At 55.0% G+C, this 24,555-nt stretch overlaps 2 protein-coding genes across 11 annotated transcripts; one reads left to right on the top strand and one right to left on the bottom strand.

Annotated features, from left to right (window-relative positions):
- The first annotated feature begins 1,752 nt into the window (after window positions 1-1,752).
- On the top strand, window positions 1,753-12,435 carry PLA2G3 (phospholipase A2 group III). Of its 2 annotated transcripts, XM_054470373.2 has the most exons (10): window positions 1,753-1,809; window positions 2,815-3,128; window positions 4,981-5,103; window positions 6,620-7,253; window positions 8,289-8,421; window positions 8,678-8,812; window positions 9,095-9,378; window positions 10,050-10,182; window positions 10,291-10,407; window positions 11,155-12,435. In XM_054470373.2, exons 4-10 carry the CDS (start codon window positions 6,752-6,754, stop codon window positions 11,366-11,368), a joined length of 1,518 nt encoding a protein of 505 aa, XP_054326348.2. In that variant the 5' UTR covers window positions 1,753-1,809; window positions 2,815-3,128; window positions 4,981-5,103; window positions 6,620-6,751; the 3' UTR covers window positions 11,369-12,435. The 2 variants fall into 2 exon arrangements, with proteins under 2 accessions (XP_054326348.2, XP_054326347.2); XM_054470372.2 differs by lacking the exons at window positions 1,753-1,809; window positions 4,981-5,103 and having other exon boundaries at window positions 2,912-3,128.
- Window positions 12,394-24,163, bottom strand: INPP5J (inositol polyphosphate-5-phosphatase J). Of its 9 annotated transcripts, none has more exons than XM_054470365.2 (13): window positions 23,967-24,163; window positions 21,074-22,242; window positions 20,595-20,708; window positions 20,363-20,471; window positions 20,048-20,164; window positions 19,554-19,729; window positions 19,022-19,133; window positions 18,761-18,870; window positions 18,433-18,616; window positions 13,855-13,992; window positions 13,608-13,685; window positions 13,377-13,481; window positions 12,394-13,178 (listed from the first exon to the last, which is right to left on the bottom strand). In XM_054470365.2, the coding sequence occupies exons 1-13, from the start codon at window positions 24,069-24,071 to the stop codon at window positions 12,672-12,674; spliced, it is 3,024 nt and encodes a 1,007-aa protein (XP_054326340.2). In that variant the 5' UTR covers window positions 24,072-24,163; the 3' UTR covers window positions 12,394-12,671. The 9 variants fall into 9 exon arrangements, with proteins under 9 accessions (XP_054326340.2, XP_063519478.1, XP_054326344.2 ...); XM_063663408.1 differs by having other exon boundaries at window positions 21,074-21,251; window positions 23,967-24,139; XM_054470369.2 differs by having other exon boundaries at window positions 22,181-22,242; window positions 23,967-24,120.
- Between the last annotated feature and the right edge of the window lie 392 nt (window positions 24,164-24,555).

Here is a 24,555-nt window from a genome sequence, read left to right as displayed (position 1 = left end):
GGATGTGGTGAAATCAGAACTTTCATACACTGCAGTTGAGAATGTAAAATAGTGCAGTCACTTTGAAAATCAGCCTGGCAGTTCCTCAAAATGTTAAATATAGTGTTAGCATATGACCCAGCAATTTCACTCCTAGGTATATACCCAAGAGAAATAAAATCATACATCCATGGCCAGGTGTGGCAGCTCACGCCTGTAATCCCAGCACTTTGGGAGGCTGAGGCAGGCGAATCATGAGGTCAGGAATTCAAGACCAGCCTGGCCAATGTGATGAAACCCCATCTCTACTAAAAATACAAAAATTAGTCAGGTGTGGTGGTGCACGCCTGTAATCCCAGCTACTCAGGAGGATGAAGCAGGAGAATTGCTTGAACTTGGGAGGTGGAGGTTGCAGTGAGCCGAGATCATGCCACTGCACTCCAGCCTGGGTGACAGAGCAAGACTGCATCTCGAAAAAAAAAATTAAAATAGTATGTCCAAAAACTTGTACATGAATGTTCATAGTAGCATAATTCATAATAGCCAAAAAGTGGAAACAACCCAAACGTCCACCAGCTGATGAATGGATAAACAAAATGTGGTGTATCCATACAATGGAATCTTATCCAGTCATAAAAAGAAATGAAGTACAAATAGATGCTACAACACAGATCAACCTTGGAAACATTATGTTAAATGAAAAGTGCCAATCACAAAAGACCACACATTGTACAATTCTCTAGATATGAAATGTATAGAATATGCAACTCTGTAGCCGGGCGTGGTGGCAGGCGCCTGTAGTCCCAGCTACGCAGGAGGCTGAGGCAGGAGAATGGCGTGAACCCGGGAGGTGGAGCTTGCAGTGAGCCAAGACTGTGCCACTGCACTCCAGCCTGGGCAACAGAGCAAGACTTCATCTCAAAAAAAAAAAAAAAAAAACCAAGCAAAAGAATATGCAACTCTATGGAGACATAAAGTAGATTAGTGGTTTATAGGGGATAGGGGAGAGAGGAAGGCTTAATGACTTACAGAATTTCTTTTTGGGATGATGAAAATGTTCTGGAATTAGATAGTGGTGATGGTTGCACAACTATGGATATACTAAAAAACATTGAACTGTATACTTTAAATGGATGCATTGTATGGTATGTGAATTGTATCTTAAAAGTTCTGTTACCAAAAAAAAGTCAGATGGGGCTGTACTTATCTGAAGGCTTGACTGGGGCTTAAGGGTCTGCTTCCAAGTGGCTCACTCACAAGGATGTTAACAGAAAGCCTCAGTTCCTCCCTCACCACATGGGCATCTTCATAGGGCTGCTTGAATGTCCTTTTTGTTTTTTGTTTTGTTTTGTTTTTCTTTTGTCTTGTTTTTGAGGCAGTGAGATCCTGCAACTCTGTTGCAGTTGGAGTGCAGTGGTACAATCATGGTTCACTGCAGCTTTCACCTCCAGAGCACAAGCGATCCTCTCACCTGAGCCTCCCAAATAGCTAGACCACAGGTGTGTGCCACTGTACCCAGTTAATTGTTTTTTTTTTTTTTTTTGAGACAGGGTCTTGCCGTGTTGGTCAGCCTGGTTTCAAACTCCTGGCCTCAAGCAATCCTCCTGCCTCAGCCTCCCAAAGTGTTGGGATTACATGGGTGAGCTACCACACCTGGTCCTGCTTGAATGTCTTTGTGACATGTGAGCTGGCTTCCACAGAGTGAGTCATCCAGGAAGAAGAGCAAGAAGTCAGGCACAACGCCTTTTATGACTTAGTCTCAGAGGTTACCTCACTTCCATCGCATTTGATTTGTTAGAAGCAAGTAACTAAGTGTAGCTCATACTCAAGGTAGGGGAATTAGGCTCCACCATTTGAAAGGAGGAGTATCAAAGAATTTCTCCACATCTTTTTAAACCACCACAGCTTCTAATGTTGTTCTGTGACCTAGAATGATTTCTGTAGGGTCCCTGACTCCCCATCTCTCTCTGTCTCTCTCTTTTATTCTAGTTTAATAAGCTATTGAATTGAATAATATGTTTCTTCCCATCTACTGAGATGTTTAGTTTTAGACACAAGTTGTATCTCATTCTTTCTTCCCTCATACTTAGGGCTTGGTTTCATTGATGGCAGGTATGCTAGGGGCTGAACTACCTGGAAATCTTACAGGCATGGTTCTATAGCCATAGATTTGTACTCCATAACCCTAGGATCTCCTGGAAGAAGACTGCCTTCTGGGCTTCCTCCCCACATGCCAGACTCTGTCTGTCTCACTGGGTTTCCTCTCCTGGTCTGCAGTGGGGGCTGCCCCAGCCAAATGGGTGGGTACGTTTCCAGATGTGGCAGCAGTCTTCTAACAACCTCCAGCCACAGCACCATCAGGATCTGCAGAGCAGAGGCCACTGTCTTCCTGGGAAGCCCCCCAGCCAATGTCTGGGCACAGCTGGGACACTAGGGCTTGGCCATTTCTGCCCAACTGGGACTCTTCTACAGGCAGTCTTTGCACCAGAGCTCCCTGTTGGCTGGCTGAGACTTTTTCAGAGTGGCACTTCAACATGAGGCTCTTCTCAACCAACCCTCCTTCCCCTCTCTTCCCATAGATGTCAGATCTGAAACACAGTCGGAAGGCTTTCCCTGCCCAGTCCTGCTTCTTCCCCCTTTATCTTTCATAGGCATTTCCTCTGATAAATCTCTTGGACTTCTAACTCTAGCTTGGCAGCAGTTTCCTAGAGGACCCAGCTGACACCCCTGCCCTGGCCCCTCTCTGTGGCTGCCAGATCCCATTTCCCTGGGGCATGAGTTCCCTCTCCACCCCTCCTGACTGCTCTATTCCCTCTCCCTTCCTCTCTTTCGCAGGCTGTGTCCAGAGTCTCAACCTGTGCCTGGCACATAATAGATTCAGTAACTACTTGTTTTTGAATGGACACAGAATACTCTGGAGCTAGGCACTGCCCGCCCCATTCTCCTGGCATAGAGAGCCACAGAGAGGCCCCTGGGTAAGGCTGGGAGTGCCAGCTCCATGGGCCAGAAGGAAGGCACCCTTCAGGCCACTGGGGAAGGAAGGCCTGAGGCTAGGAGGCTGTGGAAGAGCCAAGAGACTCCCAGGTCACAGGGTGGCCTTCCTCACATGCCAGGGGAAGTCAAAGCTGGCTTCTCTCTGGATCTGCTGGGTGAGCAAGTCACTCCTCTTCTTGGGCCTTACTCCATACCTCTATGGGATATGGGATGAGAAGCCCCACCCTGCTTGTCTCCCCAGGGAGGGGCAGGGGTAGTGAGCTTCAGGGGAAGTCATGTCCGTGAAAACATGAATGGGAAAGGGCAGGGCACACGGGGTTAGGGGGTTTGCCCTCTGTGTTCCTGGGCCTGGAGTCACGGTGTGGAGGGGACAGAGCAGAGAAAGGAAGAAGAGAGAAGAATTAGGAGAGAGGGAGAGGTGGAAACACAGAGAGAGGGAGAGAGACCCAGACACAGACGCACGGACACACAGAGAGGAAAACAAAGGACAGAGGAAAAAATGAGAGACAGAGAGGAAGGAAATGAGAGCTAGAGGAGGTGGTGAGGGGAAAAAAGGAGAAAAACCAAAAGACACAGTGAAACAGAAAGAGGGAAACTGAGAGACAGGGGAGGAAATGAGGGAGGGAAAGAAAGAAATTAAGAAAGCAATGTGAAAGGCCGGGCGCGGTTACAGACTCACGCCTGTAATCCCAGCACTTTGGGAGGCTGAGGCGGGCAGATCACAAGGTCAGGAGTTCAAGACCAGCCTGGTCAACATGGTGAAACCACGTCTCTACTAAAAATACAAAAATTATCCAGGCGTGGTGGCAAGTGCCTGTAATCCCAGCTACTTGGGAGGCTGAGGCAGGAGAATCACTTGAATCCGGGAGGTGGAGGTTGCAGTGAGCCAAGATTGTGCCCTTGCACCCCAGCCTGGGTGACAGAGCATGACTCTGTCTCAGAAGAAAAATTTTAAAAAAGCAATGGGAAAAAGAGGGAGAGAGAGAAGCACAGAGAGATACTCATAGAGATGGAAGGGCAGAAATATGAGAAAGAGAAATAGGGAGGTAAGAAGGTACAGAGAGAGAGAGGGCGGAGAATGAAGCAGAATGGGACAATGAAAAACTGTAAAGAGAGACAGAGGAAAGAGAGACAGAAAAAAATGGAGAGAGAAAATCAGACGGAGAGTTAGAGAGGGAGACAGAAAGATGGAGAGAACAGGCTGGAGGAGGCAGAAAGAAATTATGAGAATCAAACCCAGAGAGAGAAAGAGACCAAGAGACAGAGGGATGGGGGAGAAAAGCCAAAAAGGAGACAATGTGTGCTGGGGAAGGATGGTGAGAGACAGGAATAGACGATCACACAGGGAGGAAGGAGGGGCCCTGCCCCTCCTTCTCTCATGAACCCCCACCCCTACTCCCCACTGGCACCCACTATGCACCCTGCGTCACCCAGACAGGTGGAGGGCCAGAGAAAAGCCTCAGACCCTCTTCCGTCTGCAGGACCCAGGCCTTCCTGTCTTGCTGGTTTGGCCCCTCTGCTCCGGGGCCTCTGAGGGACACCCTGGTGGGAGGCAGGACTCTGAGCCTATCCTGTGGCTGACTGACTTGTCTTTGGGTGGAGTCTGGACAGAAAGCTCAGTGACACCCTCCCTCGAGGCCTGGGCAAGCCCCAGCCTGCTGCTGTTTGGGACCCAGACTGGAAAAGACCTCAAAGGTCAACTCCACTGTACTTCTCACTGTACAGAGGGGGAAACAGAGTCCCAGAAAGGGACAGGGACAAGCCTGGAGTGACCCAGGCAGGTAGTGTCCTGGCCACTGTTCCCACAGTCGCCATCTAGCCCGAGCTCTCAGATATCACAGATGCTGTGGCCCCAAAATCTTGGGACTTGCTTTCTCCTGAGTAAACTGCTTCCTGGCCAGGGATATCCTGAGGCTTTAGTGATGGTGTTTTGGGTGCCAAGAACTGTGCTGGGAATCTTACCCAACATCCTGTGGAGTGACTACTGTGATTATGCCCATGATACAGATGAGGAAACTAAGACTCAGAGAAGTTAAGATTTCTAAGCCTAGGATCTGTGTGGAAACCCAAGCTGGAGCTGTCTGACCTTGAAAGCTTGGCTCCTCGTATCGTACCTCCCAGCCTCCCCAGGTGATGGGCAGGGAAGGGCTCAGCAATGTGGAAAAGGGGGCAGAGGTGGGTGGCAGTTCCTATGATGGGAGGAAGTCTCAGCACGATGATTTCTCAAACATCAGAACTCTTCACAGAGGGACTCACCTTTGTTCAGCTACATCCTTGCCCTTGGGAACCCCAGGTCTACCTCCTCTGCCACCACTCGCTGTATTCCACACCCCCTTTCTCAACCTCTGGGGAGAAGGCGCTTGGTCCCTGGACTACCCCACCCTCTTTCCCTTCTCTTCATTGTTCCCAGCTATGACCCTTTGAGCCACAGGCCCAGGCTGGTTCTGAAGCTACAGAGATGGACCTGCCCACCCTGCAGCCCCCTTCCCTAGCTCTGCCCCACAGTGAGCTCCCCTTCCCCAGCTCTGCCCCTGGCTTTACCTCACTGGGACTCATCCCCTGGAAGAGACTCAGATGGAGCCTGGGGCAGAGGGAGGCTGGAGAAGCAGCAGGCTAATGGGCAGATGGAAGACAGACAAGTCACTGTCTTGGCCAGCCCTGACTCCCAGCCAGACCCCCAAGAGCTGCACTCCCATCCTCTAAGCCCTCCCCAGCTGAAGCCTGTCACCTGAGGTTTTCCCATCCTCACTGAGCCTCAGTTTCTTCATCTGCACTATGGGTGTAAGCACCCTGGCCTCACAAGATGGTTGGAAGCTGGGCTTTGGGACCCAGGAGCAATACCTGGGTATAGCCCCTTCCTGATGGAGAGATTCCTGTCTCATAAGGCACACATGATGCTTGCTGTGTCCCCCCAGGTGGCCAGGGATGGAGGTGGCCACAGACATACACCCTGGGCCACTCTCTGCCACTCTGGGGACCATAGTTCCTTCAAATCCAGAGCATCAGCCCTGCCCTATGTGGCTCTCAAGGCCTGTTCCCGCTGCGTCTCCCCCAGTCATCAGACCAGGAGGGTTGCTGCAAGGCCAGGCCCATGCTTGGAGTCCTAGGAAGTGGGGATCCCTGGGGCCCTGTCCCCTGAGTATGCCGAGAGCCTTTCTAAGAACCAGGACTTGGAAGGGGAGCACCCCAGGTGGCACTCCCTTTCCCAGAAGCCTTGGGAGCTCCCAGGGTGGTAGCTTCAGAGCCCCAGCCCTGCCCTCACCTCCTTCACCCAGCCCTGGCAGAGGCCCATGGCCCCCTGCCAGCCTGATGGAGGTGGGTGTGGCAGCCACCACTGTGGTAAGGGTGACAAGGGTGGGTTCTAGGGGACTCCCCCAAGCTCCTGAACCCTTTTCCTTCCCTTCAAGGAGATGTGAAAGCCCCAGCCTGGTCCCCATCCCACAGCCTAGGGCTTTGGCTCCCATAGTCTCACTCCAGGCAGGGCTGGCAGCAGGTGACTGGATGGCGCTGAGAAGGGCAGGCAGAATGGGGGCGTGGGCCCCGGCAAGTGCACTCCTCAGCCAATCAGCGTCCTGCCTGGCCGGTGGATTCGGTTACAAGCCCAAGATCACCCCATACTCCAGCCTCTTTCCTCCTCCTCCCGCAGCTCCGTTCATTGGTCCCGCCACACCGGGCCTGCTGGGACCCGCTTCCGTTCCACTGCTCAGCTGCCGCCTCGTGGGGCCACCAAGGGCAGGCATCCCAGGGGCTTTGTCTGACTGGACTGGGTCAGTGCAGAATGGGGGTTCTGGCAGGGCTGTTTGGGATGCTGGGCTTCCTGGGGGGCTCCCCTGCCCTCTGCTGGTACAGGACTTCCTGCCACTTGACCAAGCCCGTCCCTGGCAACCCACTGGGATACCTGAGCTTCCTGGCCAAGGATGCTCAGGGACTGGCCCTGATCCATGCCCGCTGGGATGCGCATAGGAGGCTGCAGGCATGTAGCTGGGAGGATGAGCCGGAGCTCACCGCAGCCTACGGTGCCCTCTGTGCTCATGAGACTGCCCGGGGCTCTTTCATCCACACCCCCGGACCCGAGCTGCAGAGAGCACTGGCCACTCTTCAGAGTCAGTGGGAGGCATGCCAAGCGCCTGAGGAGAGTCCAGCAGGGGCCAGGAAGAAGCGAGCAGCAGGGCAGAGTGGAGTCCCTGATGGAGGGCCCCAGCGAGAGAAGAGAGGATGGACCATGCCTGGCACGCTGTGGTGTGGAGTTGGAGATTCTGCTAGGAACTCCTCAGAGCTGGGTGAGCCATAAGCGGTGTGTGGGCTGGGGGGTCCGATCAGGGAAGCAAGGTTTCTTCAGCCCTAGCCCTTACTCTCCTAGGCTGTGTGTCCCTGAAGGAGTGACTTGACCATGGTGAACCTCAATGTCCTTATCTGTAAAGTGGGGGTAATCATGAATCTCATCATGGGGTGCTTAAATGAGGTCATGGTTGGGGAAGGTCTTATTCAAACCGGGGAGTCCTCATTAAATGCCATCCGAGGGACTGGGCAGGCTGGGGGAGGATCCAGGGTCAACTGAGCCAAAAAGCCATTACCCAGGAGGAGGTTTTGTGGGCACGGGGTGCCCAGTGGAATGGATGCTGAGATGAAAGGCCTGGGTTCAAATCCCAACTCAGCACATACAAGCTGAGCAAGTCACTTCCCCTCTCTGGACCTATTTCCTCACCTGTAAAATGAAGGTGATACCTCCCTTTCAGGGCTGGCTGTGAGCCTGGATGTGGGAAGTGCCAGGCATGTGGGAAATGCTTAGTAAAGAGTGCTATTTTTTAGATGGTAATAAACATAGATGAATTTCTTGCACTATCAGTACAGATGTCTGTGCGTTTGTGTGCAGGGTTGGGGGAGGACTTGGCACCTGAGTCAGAGCAGGTTGGCATCCTGGCAACACCTCCTTGTGCCAGTGAGAAATGTTGCACCCTGCCTGTTTGCCATTCCGTCATACACACATTCATAATTTTGGAGTTTTATTTGGGGCGTGGGCTTGGGAACTCTGGAGGCAGACTCCAATTCCCCCGAGGAAGACCTTTCCATGTATTTATGGGTGGGCTGCCTGGCATTTAGAGTTGCCCAACAGGGGCTGCAGCTTGGCTTCTCTTTTCCAGCTTTGAAACTCTGAGAGTCCCACAGAAGGGAGAGTGACTGGTCTGAGGACCCTCATGGCATTTGTGTCAGGGCTGGGGTGAGAACCAGGTCTCTGCCCTCCTGCTACCGGGGGGCATAGCTGGTGCGTGATGCCTAGGACCCTGTTGAGTTAGTGCCCCCTCCCCTCCCTGCAGGGGTCTTCCAGGGACCTGATCTCTGTTGCCGGGAACATGACCGCTGCCCACAGAACATCTCACCCTTGCAGTACAACTATGGCATCCGAAACTACCGATTCCACACCATCTCCCACTGTGACTGTGACATCAGGTTGGTGGCAGGCAGCGAGGGCCCAGAGCTCAGGGACAGGGCGGAGTTACCCAGCTCCTGGGTAACTAGACATTGGGATTGCAGAGGATCTTAAAGCTCAGCCAGCTTGGACCCCACGGTGCAGGTAGGAAAGCTGAGGCCAGAAAGAAGGGACACTTGGACCCCAAACCATCCAGCTGGTAGTGGCACAGTGGGCTGTAGGAGGAGCCAGACAGCCCTCCATGCCCCAGGGTCCTGAGTATCTGCTCTGGGGCAGGTTTCAGCAATGCCTGCAGAATCAGCACGACTCCATCTCGGACATCGTGGGCGTGGCCTTCTTCAACGTGCTGGAGATCCCCTGCTTTGTGCTGGAGGAGCAGGAGGCGTGTGTGGCGTGGTACTGGTGGGGCGGGTACGTGGCCACCCCCTTGTGTCCCTTTCCAGACAGAGAGGGAGCCCAGGCTCCAAGCCTGGTGAGGGAGAGCTATCTGTCTGTCTGTCTTCCAGGGAATGATGTCCCATCCTACATGTCCTCTCCTGAGGGCCCGGGATGCAGACCCTCCTTGGGTGTCCCTCACAACCCAGTGGGATGGGGGATGGGACTGGCAGAGCATTGATCTCCGTGGAGACGACCCTGGGGGCTTCTGGAAGGGGGATTCCTAGTCACCAATTTCCACCAACTGCCACCACCCAGGTGTAGGACGTATGGCACAGTGCCCCTCGCTCGCCTTCAGCCCAGGACCTTCTACAATGCCTCCTGGAGCTCCCGGGCCACCTCCCCAACTCCCAGCTCCCAGAGCCCAGCCCCTCCCAAGCCTCGACAGAAGCAGCACCTTCGGAAGTGGCCACCACAGCAGAAAGGGTCCAAGCGCCCCAGCAAAACCAACACCACAGCCCTCCAGGACCCTATGGTCTCTCCCAGGCTTGATGTGGCCCCCACAGGCCTCCAGGGCCCACAGCGTGGCCTAAAACCTCAGGGTGAGCTCAGAACCTAACCTTGGGGGTTCCTGACATGAGGGGGTGTCCCTGCCTCTGTTTAGGGGTGGTCATGTGTTGCCTCTTTTCCTGCCCCAGTTTCCTCCTGGGATCTCCCAACCTCTCCCATCAAATCACACTGCAGCACAGGATTTTCATAATCCACGAATTTGACCACATCAGGCCCCACTGTGCACCCACCACCACTCCTCTTTATCTCAGCCAATGATGTCCCAACACCCAGAGGCCCTCAAGCCTTGGCCCTGCAGACCCTAACCCCAGTCAAAACTCTAGTTTCACAAACTTCATTTGGTTCCTCAAAAGCATCAGGCTCTCTCCTACCACGAGGCCTTTGCACATGCTGTTCCTCCTCTCCTCCTCTTCTCTCCCACCCTCAGTTTAGCAGCCTCTGCCTCCTGGAAGCCTTTCTTGACTACCATCAGTACTCTGGGTGTCCCCCATGGCAGTACTACTGTGTTTGGCGGCTTGGGGGTAGGGAGGCACTCCCACAAGGGCGGCACACTGAGGGCACAAAGACTCTCAGAAGGCATGAAATGGAGGGAATCTGTGTGTGTGACTGAGCACATGTGCTAGTGTTTCTCCTGGATGGCGCAGGCATTGGTGGGGCCTCCCTGGTGGACTGGGCTCCCATCAACACCACATCCACCCCTCAGGTGCCCGCCGGGTCTGCCGCAGCTTCCGCCGCCACCTGGACCAGTGTGAGCACCAGATTGGGCCCCAGGAAATCAAGTTCCAGCTGCTCAACAGCGCCCAAGAGCCCCTCTTCCACTGCAACTGCACGTGCCGGTGAGGCCCCTTTGAACCCTTGCGGGGTGGGCTGCCTGCTGCCAGGCATGGGAAGGGGCCCCTGGCTGGCAAGGCCCTGCCCCGGCCTGAGCCTGCCTCTGTTCTCAGTCTGGCACGCTTCCTGAGGCTCCACAGCCCACCCGAGGTTACCAACATGCTTTGGGAGCTGCTGGGCACAACCTGCTTCAAGCTGGCCCCTCCACTGGACTGTGTGGAAGGCAAAGAGTAAGTGATGTCAGAGCCAGGAGGGACTGGGGGTTTTCTCAAGGGGTGGGTTGCTTATACCCACTTTGGATGCTTGGGACAAGGGGGTAGGGGAAGGGATCGGGAGACCTCTGAGCTCCCATCCATAGCCTCATCCCTCTACCCCCGGCTGCCCCAGGTCCAGCTCTGCAGTTGGCCTCTATGGGTCGCATCTTTGCTTTGTCATTTGATTCCCACATGACTTTGGTAACTGGTTCACCTTTCCAAGTTTCCATGTCTTTGTCTGTAAAATGGTCGTAGGAACCAAGGAAATGGCAGGATGCACATAGGTCATGCCCTGCCTGGCACACAGCAAAATGTGTACTTAACTCACTCCTAATCCACAATCTCATTTGGTCTTGAACTTCTGGACTCAAGTGATCCTCCCACCTCGGCCTCCTGAAGTGCTGGGATTACAGGCATGAGCCACTGTGCTCTGCTTTCATTTGGATTCTGATTCTCAAAGCCAGCTCCTTCTTAACTTTCCCATTTCATAGATGAGGCTGAGGCTTCTGGCTCGGGTTTCCACAGCCAGCTAGTGGCAGAACCCAGGCCTCCAGGTACCAGCCCGGTTTATTACACCCTTTCTCCGTGAAACCCACCCCTCTCTGCCTTGCTGGTGACTCTGGCCCCATCCCCCTCTCTCTCTGGGCCTCAGCCCACTGTCTGCAGAGTAGGGTGGGATCCTTGTCAGCCCTGATCATCTGCCCCACTCTTCTCTCCTTACAGCTGTTCCAGAGACCCTAGGGCCATCAAGGTGTCAGCCCGGCACTTGCGGAAGCTTCAGCAGAGGCGACGCCAGCTCCAGGATAAAGGCACAGACGAGAGGCAGCCATGGCCTTCAGAGCCCCTGAGAGGCCCCGTGTCATTCTACAACCAGTGCCTGCAGCTAACCCAGGCAGCCAGGAGACCCGATGGGCAGCAGAAGTCCTGGAGCCAGTGACCTCAGTTTCAGCTTTCCTGGGCACCAGCCTGGACCTTGCCCGTGGCTTTGCCAGGCCTTGGGAATCTCAGCCTCCCCTCCATAAGTTACACTGAAGCATGACAGAGGCTTTTGTGGACAATCAAGAGGCTGAATGGGGGGATCTCAAGGCCCAAATGCTGGACCACGTCTCCTGCTGTTCTGGGTGACCTTGAGCTATGTATGACACAACTCTTCTATGCCTGGATGTGGTGTTCAGGAAGCTCATTCTGATGCCCTGGGCTTTGGCCTTGCCAGGGAACTTCACATACAGATGGGAATGGGGAAAGGGTAACTCATTGCAGCAGCCCCAGGCAGTACCAGAGGAGGTACATGTTATGTCCGTGTTGCAAAAATAATACATGCCTCAAAAACCTGCCTAGGGGAGCCCCAGTGCCTGGGTGCTGTGGCCTGGGGTAGCAGGTGGGAAGTTAGGGATGTCACAGAAATGTCTGTGTCTGAATCCAGGATTGGGGTGGGTGTTGGAGAGGGCTTTCAGCTCCCCTCCTCCCAGGGGGGCCCCTTCTTTTAACAGCTGCTGTGCCCTTCCTGGCCCAGCCCTAACCCTAAATTCAAATCTCCTCCATGCCCTTGTGCAAAGGACCTCCCTCTTGCACTCTAAGCCTTAGTTTCCTCCTCTGAAAAAAGGGGGTCTCTAAACAGGAGCTACCTCATAGGGTTGTTGAGGATTAAGTGAACCAATACATATACAGTGCTTAGCACTTAATAAGTATTCCCCCCCGCGACACCTAGCTGAACTATGGTTTGGTGTCTGATCTTGAGAGGTTGATATAACCTTTTAAAGGCCTCAGTTTGCTCACCTGTGAAATGGGTCTAAGAATAGCACTGATCTCACAGGGTTGCGGTGCAGACTAAAGGAGATGGCATGTGTAATGTATACAGCTGGTGCCTGGTAAATGTCGTTTCTGTCATTCCCTCACCTCTTTAGTCCCTGCCTCTGACTACCCCCATCCCAAGACTACTAACAAGTAGGAAGGAGCCGAGAGTGAGGCTGGAGAATTTAATTCCTAACGGATGATCTCCAGGATTGGGACATCTGCCAGAGCTCCCCCATCATCCCAGATGGGGGCCTGGGCGGGGCTTTGCTGATTGTCACAGTTGAGGTGCCAGGACTGAGTTTTGGGGGACCCCAGTTGTCCATCCCTGGCCAGGACAGAGAGGCAGGTGCAGATACAGCTGGAGGAGCAGCAGGAGAGAGGCAGGTGGGCTTGCAAAAGATTGAGGCAGAATGGTGGTCACCTTGGCCCATCTGCCTACCCCACCCTCAGGGCCCCAGGCCCCCTTCCTCCAGCCCCCGATGGACCTGGGGACTGGGAGACAGGCTGTTGGGGGCCAGGGCCTCCCGATCAGGTCCCCAGGAGCCACCACCACCAGGGTCTACAGTCTCTAGGCGCAAGGCGGGCAACAGGCCCAGGCTTCGAGGCACAGCTGGTGGGAAGGCCCAGGGGCCAGGCAACCCAGAGGGCCCCTCTTCACTACTGCCCCGGCTGCTGCCATTACTGCTCCTGTCAGGAGCCACCCGGGACAGGCGGCGGCTCTGGGGTGAGGGGCTACGGCTGGCACCACGGCGTTCACGGGATGAGGGCCGTAGGGCAAGACCAGGGAACCTGGCCAGTCCCGGGCTGCGGCTGCGGTGTCGCTTGGACTTGCCAGGACTGGGGCTGCGGGACTTGGGTGCCAGGAGCTCCAGCGTGCTGTCATCCTCTCCCTCTGAGCTGGTGCCTGAGCTGTCTGTGCTGCTGCTGGCCAACTCCGAGGAAGGCAGCGAGATCTAGGGGAAATGCTGGTCACTGGGGTGCCCTGCTCCCCAACCCAGCCACTGAGGCCTGACCTCCTGAGGTCTTCCTCTCTGGTTGGCAGATCTTGGGAGGTCAGGTTATTTGTCTGAGCTCAAGGAGCAGAATGTAGGGGCTGTGGCATTCAACAAAAGTCTTTAGGCACCCCCAGCCCAGCAGTCTGGCCTACTTACCTGGAAGGGTTCAGTGACGCCGATGAGGATGCTGTGGTTGTGGCTGTAGTAGCCCAGGATGAAGTCTCCATGGCCCTTGGGCAGTGATTCCTCACTGAATGTTACCTGGTGGGCCCAGGGATATAAGCCTAAGTTGGGGGTCAGGGAGGCCACCTGAGAGCCCCCAAGGTGAGTTCTGAGGTCCCAAAGGCAACAGGGACTTGCCCTGACTCTCCCACTCCTTTTAAGTACCTGGTAGGTATTCCCGTCCACATCTTCATGTTTGGCCCAGACATAAGCCACATAGTCCTTGCAATGGCGGAAACCCACCTGGGGGATCAGTGTTGTGGAATCAGTGTTGTGACCCTATAATGTCTGATCCCAGCAGTCTCCCAGTGTGGCATCAAGATCTGGACAAGCCAGTGACCCCACCATGCTGTTCAGCTGCTCCTCCAGGCCCCTTTCTTCCCTGAGTCGCTGACCGCCACTGCCCCCTCACCCGGTACAAGCCGATCCAGTCCCAGGAGCTGCGGGCGAACACTGTTTCCATGCGGTACCTCACCACCGCCTGCTCGGGCCGCACCCACTCATCTGCCACCTCCAGCCGCACCAGTGGCATGTCGTCCCTGAAGGCAAACTGTCCAGGCAAGGCAGGGGCAGGGGGCCACATCAGGGGAGACCCTCTAGTATCCCACACACTTAAGGCTCTTGGGTCTTAGCACAAATTGCCTGAGACAAAGGGCCACTTTACAGACTGGGAAACTGAGGCAGAACAGGTCTAGTATAAATACCAAGCCCTGTGCTGCCTCGCAGCCCAGGGCTCCTTCTGCCCACAGCCTCCTTAGGGAGTGAGTGAGAACATAGCTTTGAAGCTAGCAGATCCTGAATTTGGCTCTGGTTCTGCTGTTGACAGGCTGGGTGAGTTCCTCAGCCTCTCTGAATGCCAGGGCCCTCATCTGTAAACTCAGAGACTCTTTTTTTTTCTTTCTTTTTCTGAGATGGAGTCTTGCTCTGTCACCCCGGCTGGAGTGTAGTGGTGCAATCTCGGCTCACTGCAACCTCCGCCTCTCGCGTTCAAGTGATTCTCCTGTCTCAGCCTCCCTAGTAGCTGAGACCACAGGTACCGCCACCACGCCTGGCTAATTTTTGTATTTTTAGTACAGACAGGGTTTCACCATGTTGGCCAGGCTGTTCTTGAACCCCTGACCTCAAATGATCCACCCACCTCAGCCTCCCAAAGTGCTAGGATTATAGGCATGAGCCACCGCGCCCGGCCAAACTCAGAGACTCTTATTTTACTCTTGGAGTTGTTCAGCAGATTCAGTGAGACACCATTTGCAAAGCATCCCATAAATTTCCCAGTATACCAGTAAGTGCTCAATAAATGATTTGTCTCTATGCTAGCAAGGAAGACCAATAAAATCCTATGATGCACTGGGTATTTGGGGTAAGCTGAATATTCCTGAGTAGGCAAGAACAGCTCTGGGTGGGAGGATGGAGACCTCAGTCCACTTCCAGGCTCTACCACTAACTCGCTATGTTACCTCAGGGCAGGCTCTAACCATCCCAAGGTTCAGTTTCTCCAACTGAGTGTAAGTACTAAGTGGTTACTAACTATTACCTTGTCATCAGTCCATGAAGGAAAGTTATAATCACGAGTATCCTTTCCCCAAGGTCAACCCAGACCCACCAGGGGCGCCACCTGAATGGGTGGAGCTGCTGAGGTGGCAGGCTGCCAGGATATTGACACCACCTCTGTCCCTCAGGGAAGGGCTGAGTTGTTGCCAATACCAGATCTTTGTCTGATCCCCTGTTTACCTAGTTTCAGGTTTCCCTCCCTCAGCTTCCAAGCCAATCTGTTCCAGAAGTAACTGGCACATTCTTTCCCTGTTCCTGTGTTCCTAACAGCAGGGGCAGGCAAGGGTAGACCTTTGAAAATGCCCTCCAAGGCCTTGCAGCGTCAAAACCCCTACTGAGCCCTATTCTGACTGCATTGCCTTGGGTAAGAGACTTAAGTTCTCTGAGCCTCAGTTTCCCTCACCAGTAAAACAGGGAGGAAAACTGGGACATCTCAGGGCCTACTGAGGCATTCAAAAGGATGACATATGTAAAGTGCACTACACGGGCCTGGCATGTAGTAGGTACTCAATGGGATTTTTTTTTTTTTTTTGAGACAGAGTCTTGCTCTGTAGCCCAGGCTGGAGTGCAGTGGTGCCATCTCGGCTCACTGCAACCTCCGCCTCCCGGGTTCAAGCAACTCCCCTACCTCAGCCTCCCGAGTAGCTAGGACTACAGGTGCGCGCCACCACACCCAGGTAATTTTTGTACTTTTAGTAGAGACAGGGTTTCACTATGTTGGCCAGGCTGGTCTCGAACTCCTGATCTAGTGATCCGTCTGCCTCAGCCTCCCAAAGTGCTGGGATTACAGGCGTGAGCCACTGCACCCAGCTGGGAAATGTTTTTAAAGGGACAGAGTCCTGGAGGAGGCGCAAAGGACAGGATGGGGTATCAAAAGAAGTGATTTTTCAGGTGAGGTCCCTGATTGTGGGTTAAATCTTCATGCCCAACACTTTTGCTAGAGGTCATGGCAGGCCAAGCGTGGGGATATTTCCATTCCCAGCTAAAGATATCGGCCAATGTCCCACTGACTGGCCACGTGACAAAGTTACCAGGAAGAACATTTTCTGGCCTGCTGGCCTCCCTCTTATCAGATCAAGAGACTTGAAGAGCCCAGAGTTGGGTTTCAGGGCTGAAAAGATGGGATCTACCCTGCTCTGCCACTGCAGAGCCTGTGTATGGTTTGGGGCATGTGCCTACCCCATAAGGAGCCTCAGATCCCGCCAGAGAAAAAAAGGAAGTTGGACTACATGGTCTCACAGGTCTGGTTCTGAGATTCTAGGATTTCCCGTTTTGATGTCAGCAACCAGGAACCTCAATCCTAAATACGATACTAAATTATAGTAACTACTTAAGAGTTCAGCTTTGTATTTTTTATATCTTTGCTCTCCCTCCCCATCACTACACACTCTCATAATGCTTGGCATATGGTAAGGCAGTAAGTACTCAGTAAATAATGAATGAATGAATATGAATGAATGTCACATGGAGTTTGATTTTGCTGGTCTTATTATATATGTGAATTTTTATATCTTTTCTTTGTTATTTTTAAGACACTAGTAGTGAAAACAATGCTGTATATGTGAATTTTTTTTTTTTTTGAGACAAGGTCTTGCTCTGTTGCCTAGGCTGGAGTGCAGTGGTACGATCACAGCTCACAGCAGCCTAGATCTTCCAAGCTCCAGTGATCTTCCCACCTCAGCCTCATAAATAGCTGGGAATACAGGTGTGTACCACCTAGCTAAATTTTATTTTTATTTTTATTTTTTCCCTGAGACACAGTCTTGCTCATGTCACCCAGGCTGGAGTGCAGTGGCACGATACTGGCCCACTGCAACCTCTGCCTCCCAGGTTCAAGTGATTCTTGTGCCTCAGCCTCCCAAGCAACTGGGATTACAGGCATGCACCACTGCGCCAGACTAATTTTTGTATTTTTAGTAGAGATGGGTTTCGCCATGTTGGCCAGGCTGGTCTCAAACTCCTGGCCTCATGTGATCCACCCACATCAGCCTCCCAAAGTGCGGGATTACAGGCATGAGCCACCGTGCCCGGCCTTTTTTTTGATTTTTTTTAGAGATGATATCTCACTGTGTTGCCCAGGCTGGTCTTAAACTCCTGAGCTCAAGCGATCCTTCCACCTCAGCCTCTCCAAGTGTTGAGATTACAGGTGTGAGCCACTGCACCAGCCTATAAGTGAATTTTAAGATAAATTGCTCTAAACCTTTCTCAGAAGACTGGAGTTAGAGATTAGCAGAAAAGGCACGGGCTCTAAGGCTGGGTGTGGTGGCTCACACCTTGTAATCCCAGCACTTTGGGAGGCCGAGGTGGGCGGATCACCTGAGGTCAGGAGTTCGAGACCAGCCTGGCCAACATGGCAAAGCCCCATCTCTACTAAATACAAAAATTAGCCAGGCGTGGTGGCAGGCACCTGTAATCCCAGTTACTCGGGAGGCTGAGGCAGGAGAATCACTTGAACTCAGGAGGTAGAAGTTGCAGTGAGCCGAGACCACGCCACTGCACTCCAGCCTGGGCGACAGAGTGAGACTACGTTAAAAAAAAAAAAAAAAAATTGGGTGCCGGGGGCAGTGGCTCATGCCTGTAATCTTAGCACTTTGGGAGGCTGAGGTGGGTGGATCACCTGAGGTCAGGAGTTCAAGACCAGCCTGGCCAACATGGTGAAACCCTGTCTCTACTAAAATACAAAAATTAGCTGGGCATGACGGCGGGTGCCTGTAATCCCAGCTACTTGGGAGGATGAGACGGGAGAATCGCTTGGACCCAGGAGATGGTGGTTGCAGTGAGCCGAGATCGTGCCACTGCACTCCAGCCTGGGGCGGCTGAGCAAGACTCCATCTCAAAGAAAAAAAAAAGAAAAAAGAAAAAAAAGGTTGGCCGGGCACGGTAGCTCACGCCTGTAATCCCAGCACTTTGGGAGGCCGAGGTGGGTGGATCAGGAGGTCAGGAGTTCAAGACCAGCCTGGCCAACATGGTGAAACCCTGTCTCCACTAAAAATACAAAAATTAGCCTGGCATGGTGGCGGGTGATGTAATCCCAGCTACTCAGGAGGCTGAGGCAGGAGAATCACTTGAACCCGGGAGGTAGAGTTTGCAGTGAGCTAAGATCGCGCCACTGCACTCTAGCCTGGGCGACAGAGCGAGACTCTGTCTCAAAAAAAAAAAAAGAAAAGAAAAGGCATGGGCTCTGAAACCAGACTGACTTGGGTTCAAATCCTAACTGTTCCTCTTACTAGCTGTGTGACCCTGGGCAGGTGATGCCATGTGTCTGAGCCTCAGCTTCCTCATCTGAAAATGTAGATCGCAATCCCATTTCCACTGTTACAACAAATGGATGCTGCTGAGGGCAGGTACAAGGGGTTATACAAAGGGTAATGGTGAGGGGCAGCAGTATGCCAAGTTGGGCCTGGGGATTTTGCATGGGGAGGATGAGGCCAGAACTCACCTGCAGGAGGAACTGGGCAGCCACAGGCTTGTGGTCGCTGACTGTGTATTCCATGTGGCTGCGGTAGCTGTGCTGCGTCACCTGGAGTCGGTGGCTCTTCCGTCCTGAGGGGCTGGGACCCCCACTAGGAGCCTTCACCTTCCATAGGATACGGTCTGTCCAAGCTGGCTTCCGTTTCTTGGCACTGCAGTGAGCAGGGGTACCCCAAGTTTCAGGGGCTGGGGATCAAGGTGCAACCCTCCACCTTGCCTCCTGCCCCTCTTCCCAGAGTCTCCCTGTTCAAGAAGACCTCAGCCCACTTCCCCATCCCTCCTCGGACTGAGCTCACCTGGTATCGTATTTGTTGGTACCCACATCAAACTTGAAGGTGGGAGCGAAGTTGAGGGGCCCCTCCTGAAAGCCCTTCAGAATGGGCCAGGTGTTCTTGGCCATGTTGAGCTGTGGGGGGTCCAGGAGAGCAGATTGGACAACAGCTTGGGCTCTGCTGTGCCCAGGGAAGGGGTGGGGCAGGTGAGGACAGGGACCATAGCCTAAGGTACAGGCGTGTCCTGGGACATGCTCTGTGTGCTTCTGGGGACAAGGACCCCACCTGGTCCTTCTCCCAGAGCTGATGGAGCTGGTCACTGTCGATGGCAAACTTGACAAAGTGCAGGTCATAGCTCTCAATGCGGAAGTTCAGGTCCCCGAACCAGAACACGAGGCTGTTTGGGGTGGGGGATGGGAGAGATGTGGGGGGCAGTGGGGGGTGTCAACAGGTCCATGGGGGATAAGGGCTCAGCCCAGATCCTCCCAGGCCCCATCCAACCCGAGGGGATGTAGTGAGTGGGTGAGTGGTGCCAGAGCCTCCAGCCCACCAAAGGGCAGAGGAAGAGCAGGGGGACTGGTCTACAGGAAATTAGGTTCTGACCTTCAGCGAGGCCGGGCCCCTCAGCAAAGCTCCACCCTACAGGCTCTGCCCCTCCCCATCCAACTGTTCTCTGCTTTCGTGTTCCTACAACTAGTTTGGGTGGGCACTAACCCCCATAGGCCCTGCCTCTCTCCATAAGCCCCACCCAAGCTGGTACAAAAACCCCCATCACTAGCCCCACCCAAGCTCTATTTGGCCCCACCCCAGCCCATACTCATGATCCAAGATGCCCTGTGCGCCCGGCCCTTGGAACTGCTGGAGGCTGAGGATGGTCTGGAAGTTGTCCTTGCGCTGCTCCGCCTTGTCCATATGCGCAGGCAAGTGGCAGTTCAGGAAGCAGAGCATGTGCCCAAAGGCCGCCAGGCGCACGCTCACGCCACCCTTGTTACCCTAGGGAGGCAGGGTCGGCTGGCTCATGGGCGGGGCTTAGGCCAGGAGGTAAGGCACTGGGAGCGGGGGTTAGAGAGGAGACGTGGGTGGAAGGTGGATGGGTCCTACGGAATGAGGAACAACGCTGGGACGCAGTGGGGAGAGAAAAGGGCGGGGGTATAGAGGAATAGGATGGGGTATTGGGCGGTGCATGGGGAGGGGTGGGCCGCAGGGCAAAGGGTGGAGGATGGGAAGGGGACCTTGCTGTGCATGGGGCGGAGGGACTATCTAAGGCCCCCTTCATGTCCCATCCCCTTCTGGGCCCGCTCACAGGCTCACCCAGTAGCCGCCCAGGCCAGTGCGCGTGCAGTCGGTCTGCACGTCTCGCAGGAAGGGCAGGTGGTAGTACTTGGCGAACAGCAGCAGGATGACACCCTGCATCCTCACCGAACTCACCTGCGGCGGAGGCCACGCGGCTGGGGGACAGAACACAACTCCCCCGCCCTCGCGCCCACCTTCAGGTCTGCTCCTCCACCCACCCATGTCACGGACCCAGCCACAGAGGCCCAGCGGGCCCCACAGTGAGCCAGGGTACAGCTGGAGCCAGGAATTCAGCAGGGTCTCTGGCCCTCCAGGGCGTGAGGGGTGCGTTACCAGCACGAAGTTGAAGGGCCCCAGCGCATCCATGAACAGCTCACTCCACTGGTCCGTGAAGAGGGCGTCCTTGAGTCGCTTGTTGAGCATGGAGTTCACTTCCTGCAACCTGGAGGGGTGGGGGCGGGGTGGCCATGGGATTGGAGAGGCGCCCTGGAAGACCCTGCCATGGGTGGAGGGCCTGGAAGGCCCGAGGGGCTCAGGAGGGGGTCCACATGCCCTGCCACCTCACCCTATGGCGATCATGTCTGCGCCGTCGTTGTCGTCGCCACCGCCCAGGTGGAGGAGGGATGTGACATCGTCTGGGGGCATGGCAGTGCCCACGTTCCATGTGACCACAGTGATCCTGCGGGCAGGGGCATATGAGGGTGTAGTCCTGGCACCACTCCCTCACCCTCAAGCTTCCTTTCACAGGACTCCCTGGGGAACTAAATGGAGGCAGGTGTGGGCCACAGCCCTAAGAAGGACCCACAGGAGGCCCCGCATCTTGTCCCCCTGCCACACCCTCCCTGGGGAGATCAACTGAGAGGCGGCAAGTTCCTTAGGAGGGGATGCTATCTTTTGAGCGTCACAGAGTGGGCCCAGCAACCCCCTCCCCAAAGACTCTTCCTCAGAGAGAGAAGCTGAGGTAGAGCATGCCATCCACCCTGGAAGAATGGCTAACCTCAGAGCTAAGCCCCAGCCACCTTTCTTGGGAGAGGGCCCCCTCACCGGAAGCCGGGGTCGCTCTTGCAGGTAGGCTGAGCTGACCAAGGGGAGGATGACAGGGTGGATGTAGAAGAGGAGGTGGTGACTGGGGCTGGGGCTTCTTGGGCCTGAAGGGTGGGGCTCAGGCACCTGCCAGGCCCTGTACTCTGGGTGCCAAGCCTTGGGAGGCCCATGTCAGGGGCTGGGGGAACACAGGGAGAGCGATTGGGGGAGCGGCTTGGGGAACGGCTGGGTGATCGCGGTGGCTTGGGCAGAGGTGGGGGCACAGTCTGGCCTGAGGGGGCCCCAGGCCGGAAGGTGGGGGACAGAAGTCCAGGGGAGTGGGTGCCAGGCTCTGAAGGACCCTGGCCCACATCCAAGGGCAAGGTCTGGGGTGGCCGTGGCAAAACAGGATCCTCAGGGCTGCTGTGGAGGGCCTCAGGCCGGGCTCGGAAGGAGGGGGAGAGCCGAGGGTCTGGGGAGGTTTGGATGGAGGGTGGGGAGCCTGTAGGACCAGATGTCTGAGCTGGAGGCTGGAGATGCCCCTCAGAAGCAGGGAGAAGTCTAGGGGCTGGGGCATCCCTCTTTCTAGCTGGTGTCTGTCCCACAGAGGCTGGGCCTGATGCCGTGGATGCTGGAGCCAGGGCCTGTTCCTGAGATGGAGACAGAACTGGACTGGGCACTGGGGAAGGGGTGGAGGGGAGTTCTGGGGGCTGCTCCTCAGAAGCCAGGGCCAGGCTCAGGCCAGAGGCTGCCAGTGTTGGCTTGGGTCCCACGGAGGCAGGTGGCTCCTGCTTCTGGTCTCTGGAAGTTAGGGCCAGATTGGGCCCCAGGGTGGCTGGGGGAGATCTTGGCCCTGCTGAGGCAGGCATCGCCAGCTGCCCCAGGGACGTCGGAGCCAGAACTGAGCCTGTGGTCGCTGGGGGAGGCTTTGGTCCAGCTGAGGCAGACATTACCAGCTGGCCCACAGATGTTGGGGCCAGGCTGGAGCTGCGGTGGGCAGAAGCTGTTTTCTGCCCTTCAGGGGTACACAGTGGAGCCAGGATTGGTCGGGGAGATGCCAGAGCCAGCCTCGGTCCTTCCGAGGAAGCTGACATAGCTGCCCGTGGCCCTACAGGTGCCAGAGCCAACCTTGGTTCCGAGGGTCCTAGGGCCGCGTTCTTCTTTGCTGGGAGCTGAAAACTTGAGTCCACCTTGTGGAGGACAAGTCAAAGATTCAGAGTGATCCTAACCAGGGCGTTGGGCCGCAACTTCCATATAGACCCTAGCAGAGTTCATCTAGCTAAGAAAGGCACATCTGTCCAAGGAAGTTCTTCCTACTACCTCACTTCAACCTATTCTGCTGCAGGTCAACTTCTGTCTTGGAGGAGATAGGACACAAAACCCTAACCCCTCCTTTAAGTCTGAAACCTCTTTCACAGATGGGGAAACTAAGACCCTGACTCAAATGAGGCAGAGTGTGAACCTGAACCTGAGGACTTGCCTTGCTGTCCTGGCTGGCACCCACACCCTGCCCATTCTGGGCAGGTTCCCTGGGCAACCCTCCCACTGCAGTCCCTGAAGCTCCCCCAGCCACGGCTACTGACCTGATATCCCAGGTCTGGGCACACTGGGGGCAGCCTGTTTCTTTTCTTTTTCTGTTGTCAAGATACAGACCTATGGGTGCAGCCTGTTAAATACCTCTCCCTTCCTTCATAATGCCCAGAAACCCTCAGTTCTCCACCACCCCGTAAACATCCAAATCCCTTGGTTACAGCCGTCTCTGTTCTCTTACCCATTCCCAGAGCTCCACTCAGGAGCAAGAGCTGGGAGCTGAGACTGGCTGTGTAGATTCAAAGCCCAGCTCTGTGTGACCTTAGGCAAGTACCTCTCTGCCCAGGGCCTCAGTTTCTCTGTCTGTAAAATGAAGGGGTGGGGTCTAGGGTCCCTGGCCACATTACATTCCGGGGAATCTTCGTCTCACGTTGTCTGCATTTATGAGCCCAACATTTGCTAGAATTCCATCTAGCCCTGTGGAATAGTCCATCCTCACCAAGTGTGAATCTAGTATTCAGAGCAAGTCCAAGATTCTAAGTTGATCCTGGTGTCACATCTCTCTGTGCCCAGGTTGTGCCCTCTTACATCCTCCACTTTCTCCCCAACCTGAAAGGACAGGCAAGCAGGTATCCCTTTTATGTCCGGCAGGTGGGAGGGGCGGGGAGTCACGGAGTCCTGTAGGGACTTATCCTTCCCCATCTATTCTCTCTGATGTCCCCTGTCTCCAGAAGACAGGATAAAGTGTCCTTTGCCAAGGAGGGCAGAAGAAGGTCTATACTTGCCCCAGGATGGCCGTAGGTAGGGTAACAGGGCCCAGGGAGGCCCTGCCTCCGGAGACACTGTTCTGTCTCTGTCCCGTATCCTTCTCGGTTCAGAGTACCTAAAACTCCATCTCCACCTCCCTTCTCAAACTCAGTTCTTTGAGGTGGCATTTTAGGCACCCTCCTTGGCTCCAAGTGTCACACTGTGTGCCGGCTTCCCCCCAACTATCACACCGCCTCCAGTACTAACAACTTAGCCATCCCAGATGTCACAGTTTTAGTCTTCAGCGACAAGCCCCCTCATTTTGCGTTGGCTCAGAGAGGAAAAGCAACTTGCCCAAGGTCACACAGCAAAGGTGGAGCACAGCTGGGTCCTCTGATACCCCGTCCAGGACTCTCCCAAGGGCTCCTGGAGATGGCTAACTTCATCTGTCTCCGGGCATCCTGTCATTGTCCCTGAGCCCCCAGGGTGCTCTCTTCACCTAGCCCCTGCTCGCTGAGCAGAGGAAAGTACCAGCCCCTCAGTCAGGAGCACCAGGGTGCCTGCAGTGTATGTGGGGGGGGGGGGTGTGGAACCAGGGATCAGGAAAGGGGGGGGCACTGGGTCTCAGGGGTCTTACCTTGGAGGGTGCCCCAGTTTGGGCAACACCCTGGGGCATAGGCAGGGAACCCAGGCCAGCCCGGGTCCCTGGCCTCCTGCTGCCCCTGCTGCTCCGGCCCTCCATATCTGCAGCCCCCGGCAGCCTGGACTCCCTCGGCTCCGGCTCCAGCTCTACCGCTCCCGGGAACCAGTGATGTCATCAGCCATTTCAACCTGCTGAGAATTTAAAGGCACAGGCTCCCACTTCCCAGCCTGGAAGAGGCCGGAGCAAGGTGGCTACCCCCTGGGAATCCTTCAAACTGGCTGCTGAGGCTGGAACAGCCATGGAGTGGGGAGGGGAGAGTGTACCCATCTGCCTGGCCCAGGTCCCAACTGGCAGCAGGAAGGAGGCTGTCTGTCTACCTTCACCTTTCTGCCGTAGGCCTGGTCAGCCCTTTGCTCCAGGGAGGGGCATTAACACACCTGCCTTAAGGTAGGACAGGTGGTTCAGAGGTCTGCACCCTCTCCAGGGCCTCAGAGACAACTGAGTTCTTGCCCTGACCCTGTGAACTTCCTGACTCCCTGCCAGCTCAGAGCTTGCCCGGGCCCCCACCCTTGCCCCATTTTCA

The sequence above is a fragment of the Pongo pygmaeus genome, chromosome 23 (genome assembly GCF_028885625.2).
Source record: "Pongo pygmaeus isolate AG05252 chromosome 23, NHGRI_mPonPyg2-v2.0_pri, whole genome shotgun sequence".
In the NCBI taxonomy this organism is placed as follows: domain Eukaryota; kingdom Metazoa; phylum Chordata; class Mammalia; order Primates; family Hominidae; genus Pongo; species Pongo pygmaeus.
This window is presented reverse-complemented; position numbering and strand designations above follow the sequence as displayed.

Excerpts from the sequence above, each read along its gene's own strand:
- PLA2G3 (XM_054470373.2), top strand. The coding sequence starts at position 6,752 with ATGGGGGTTCTGGCAGGGCTGTTTGGGATGCTGGGCTTCCTGGGGGGC. Across the intron at positions 8,422-8,677 it reads CACTGTGACTGTGACATCAG|GTTTCAGCAATGCCTGCAGA; the intron begins GTTGGTGGCAGG and ends GCTCTGGGGCAG. Across the intron at positions 10,183-10,290 it reads CACTGCAACTGCACGTGCCG|TCTGGCACGCTTCCTGAGGC; the intron begins GTGAGGCCCCTT and ends CTCTGTTCTCAG.
- INPP5J (XM_054470364.2), bottom strand. The coding sequence starts at position 24,071 with ATGGAGGGCCGGAGCAGCAGGGGCAGCAGGAGGCCAGGGACCCGGGCT. Across the intron at positions 19,134-19,553 it reads CAGGGCATCTTGGATCATGA|CCTCGTGTTCTGGTTCGGGG; the intron begins GTATGGGCTGGG and ends CACCCCAAACAG. Across the intron at positions 18,617-18,760 it reads ACCAACAAATACGATACCAG|TGCCAAGAAACGGAAGCCAG; the intron begins GTGAGCTCAGTC and ends TGCTCACTGCAG.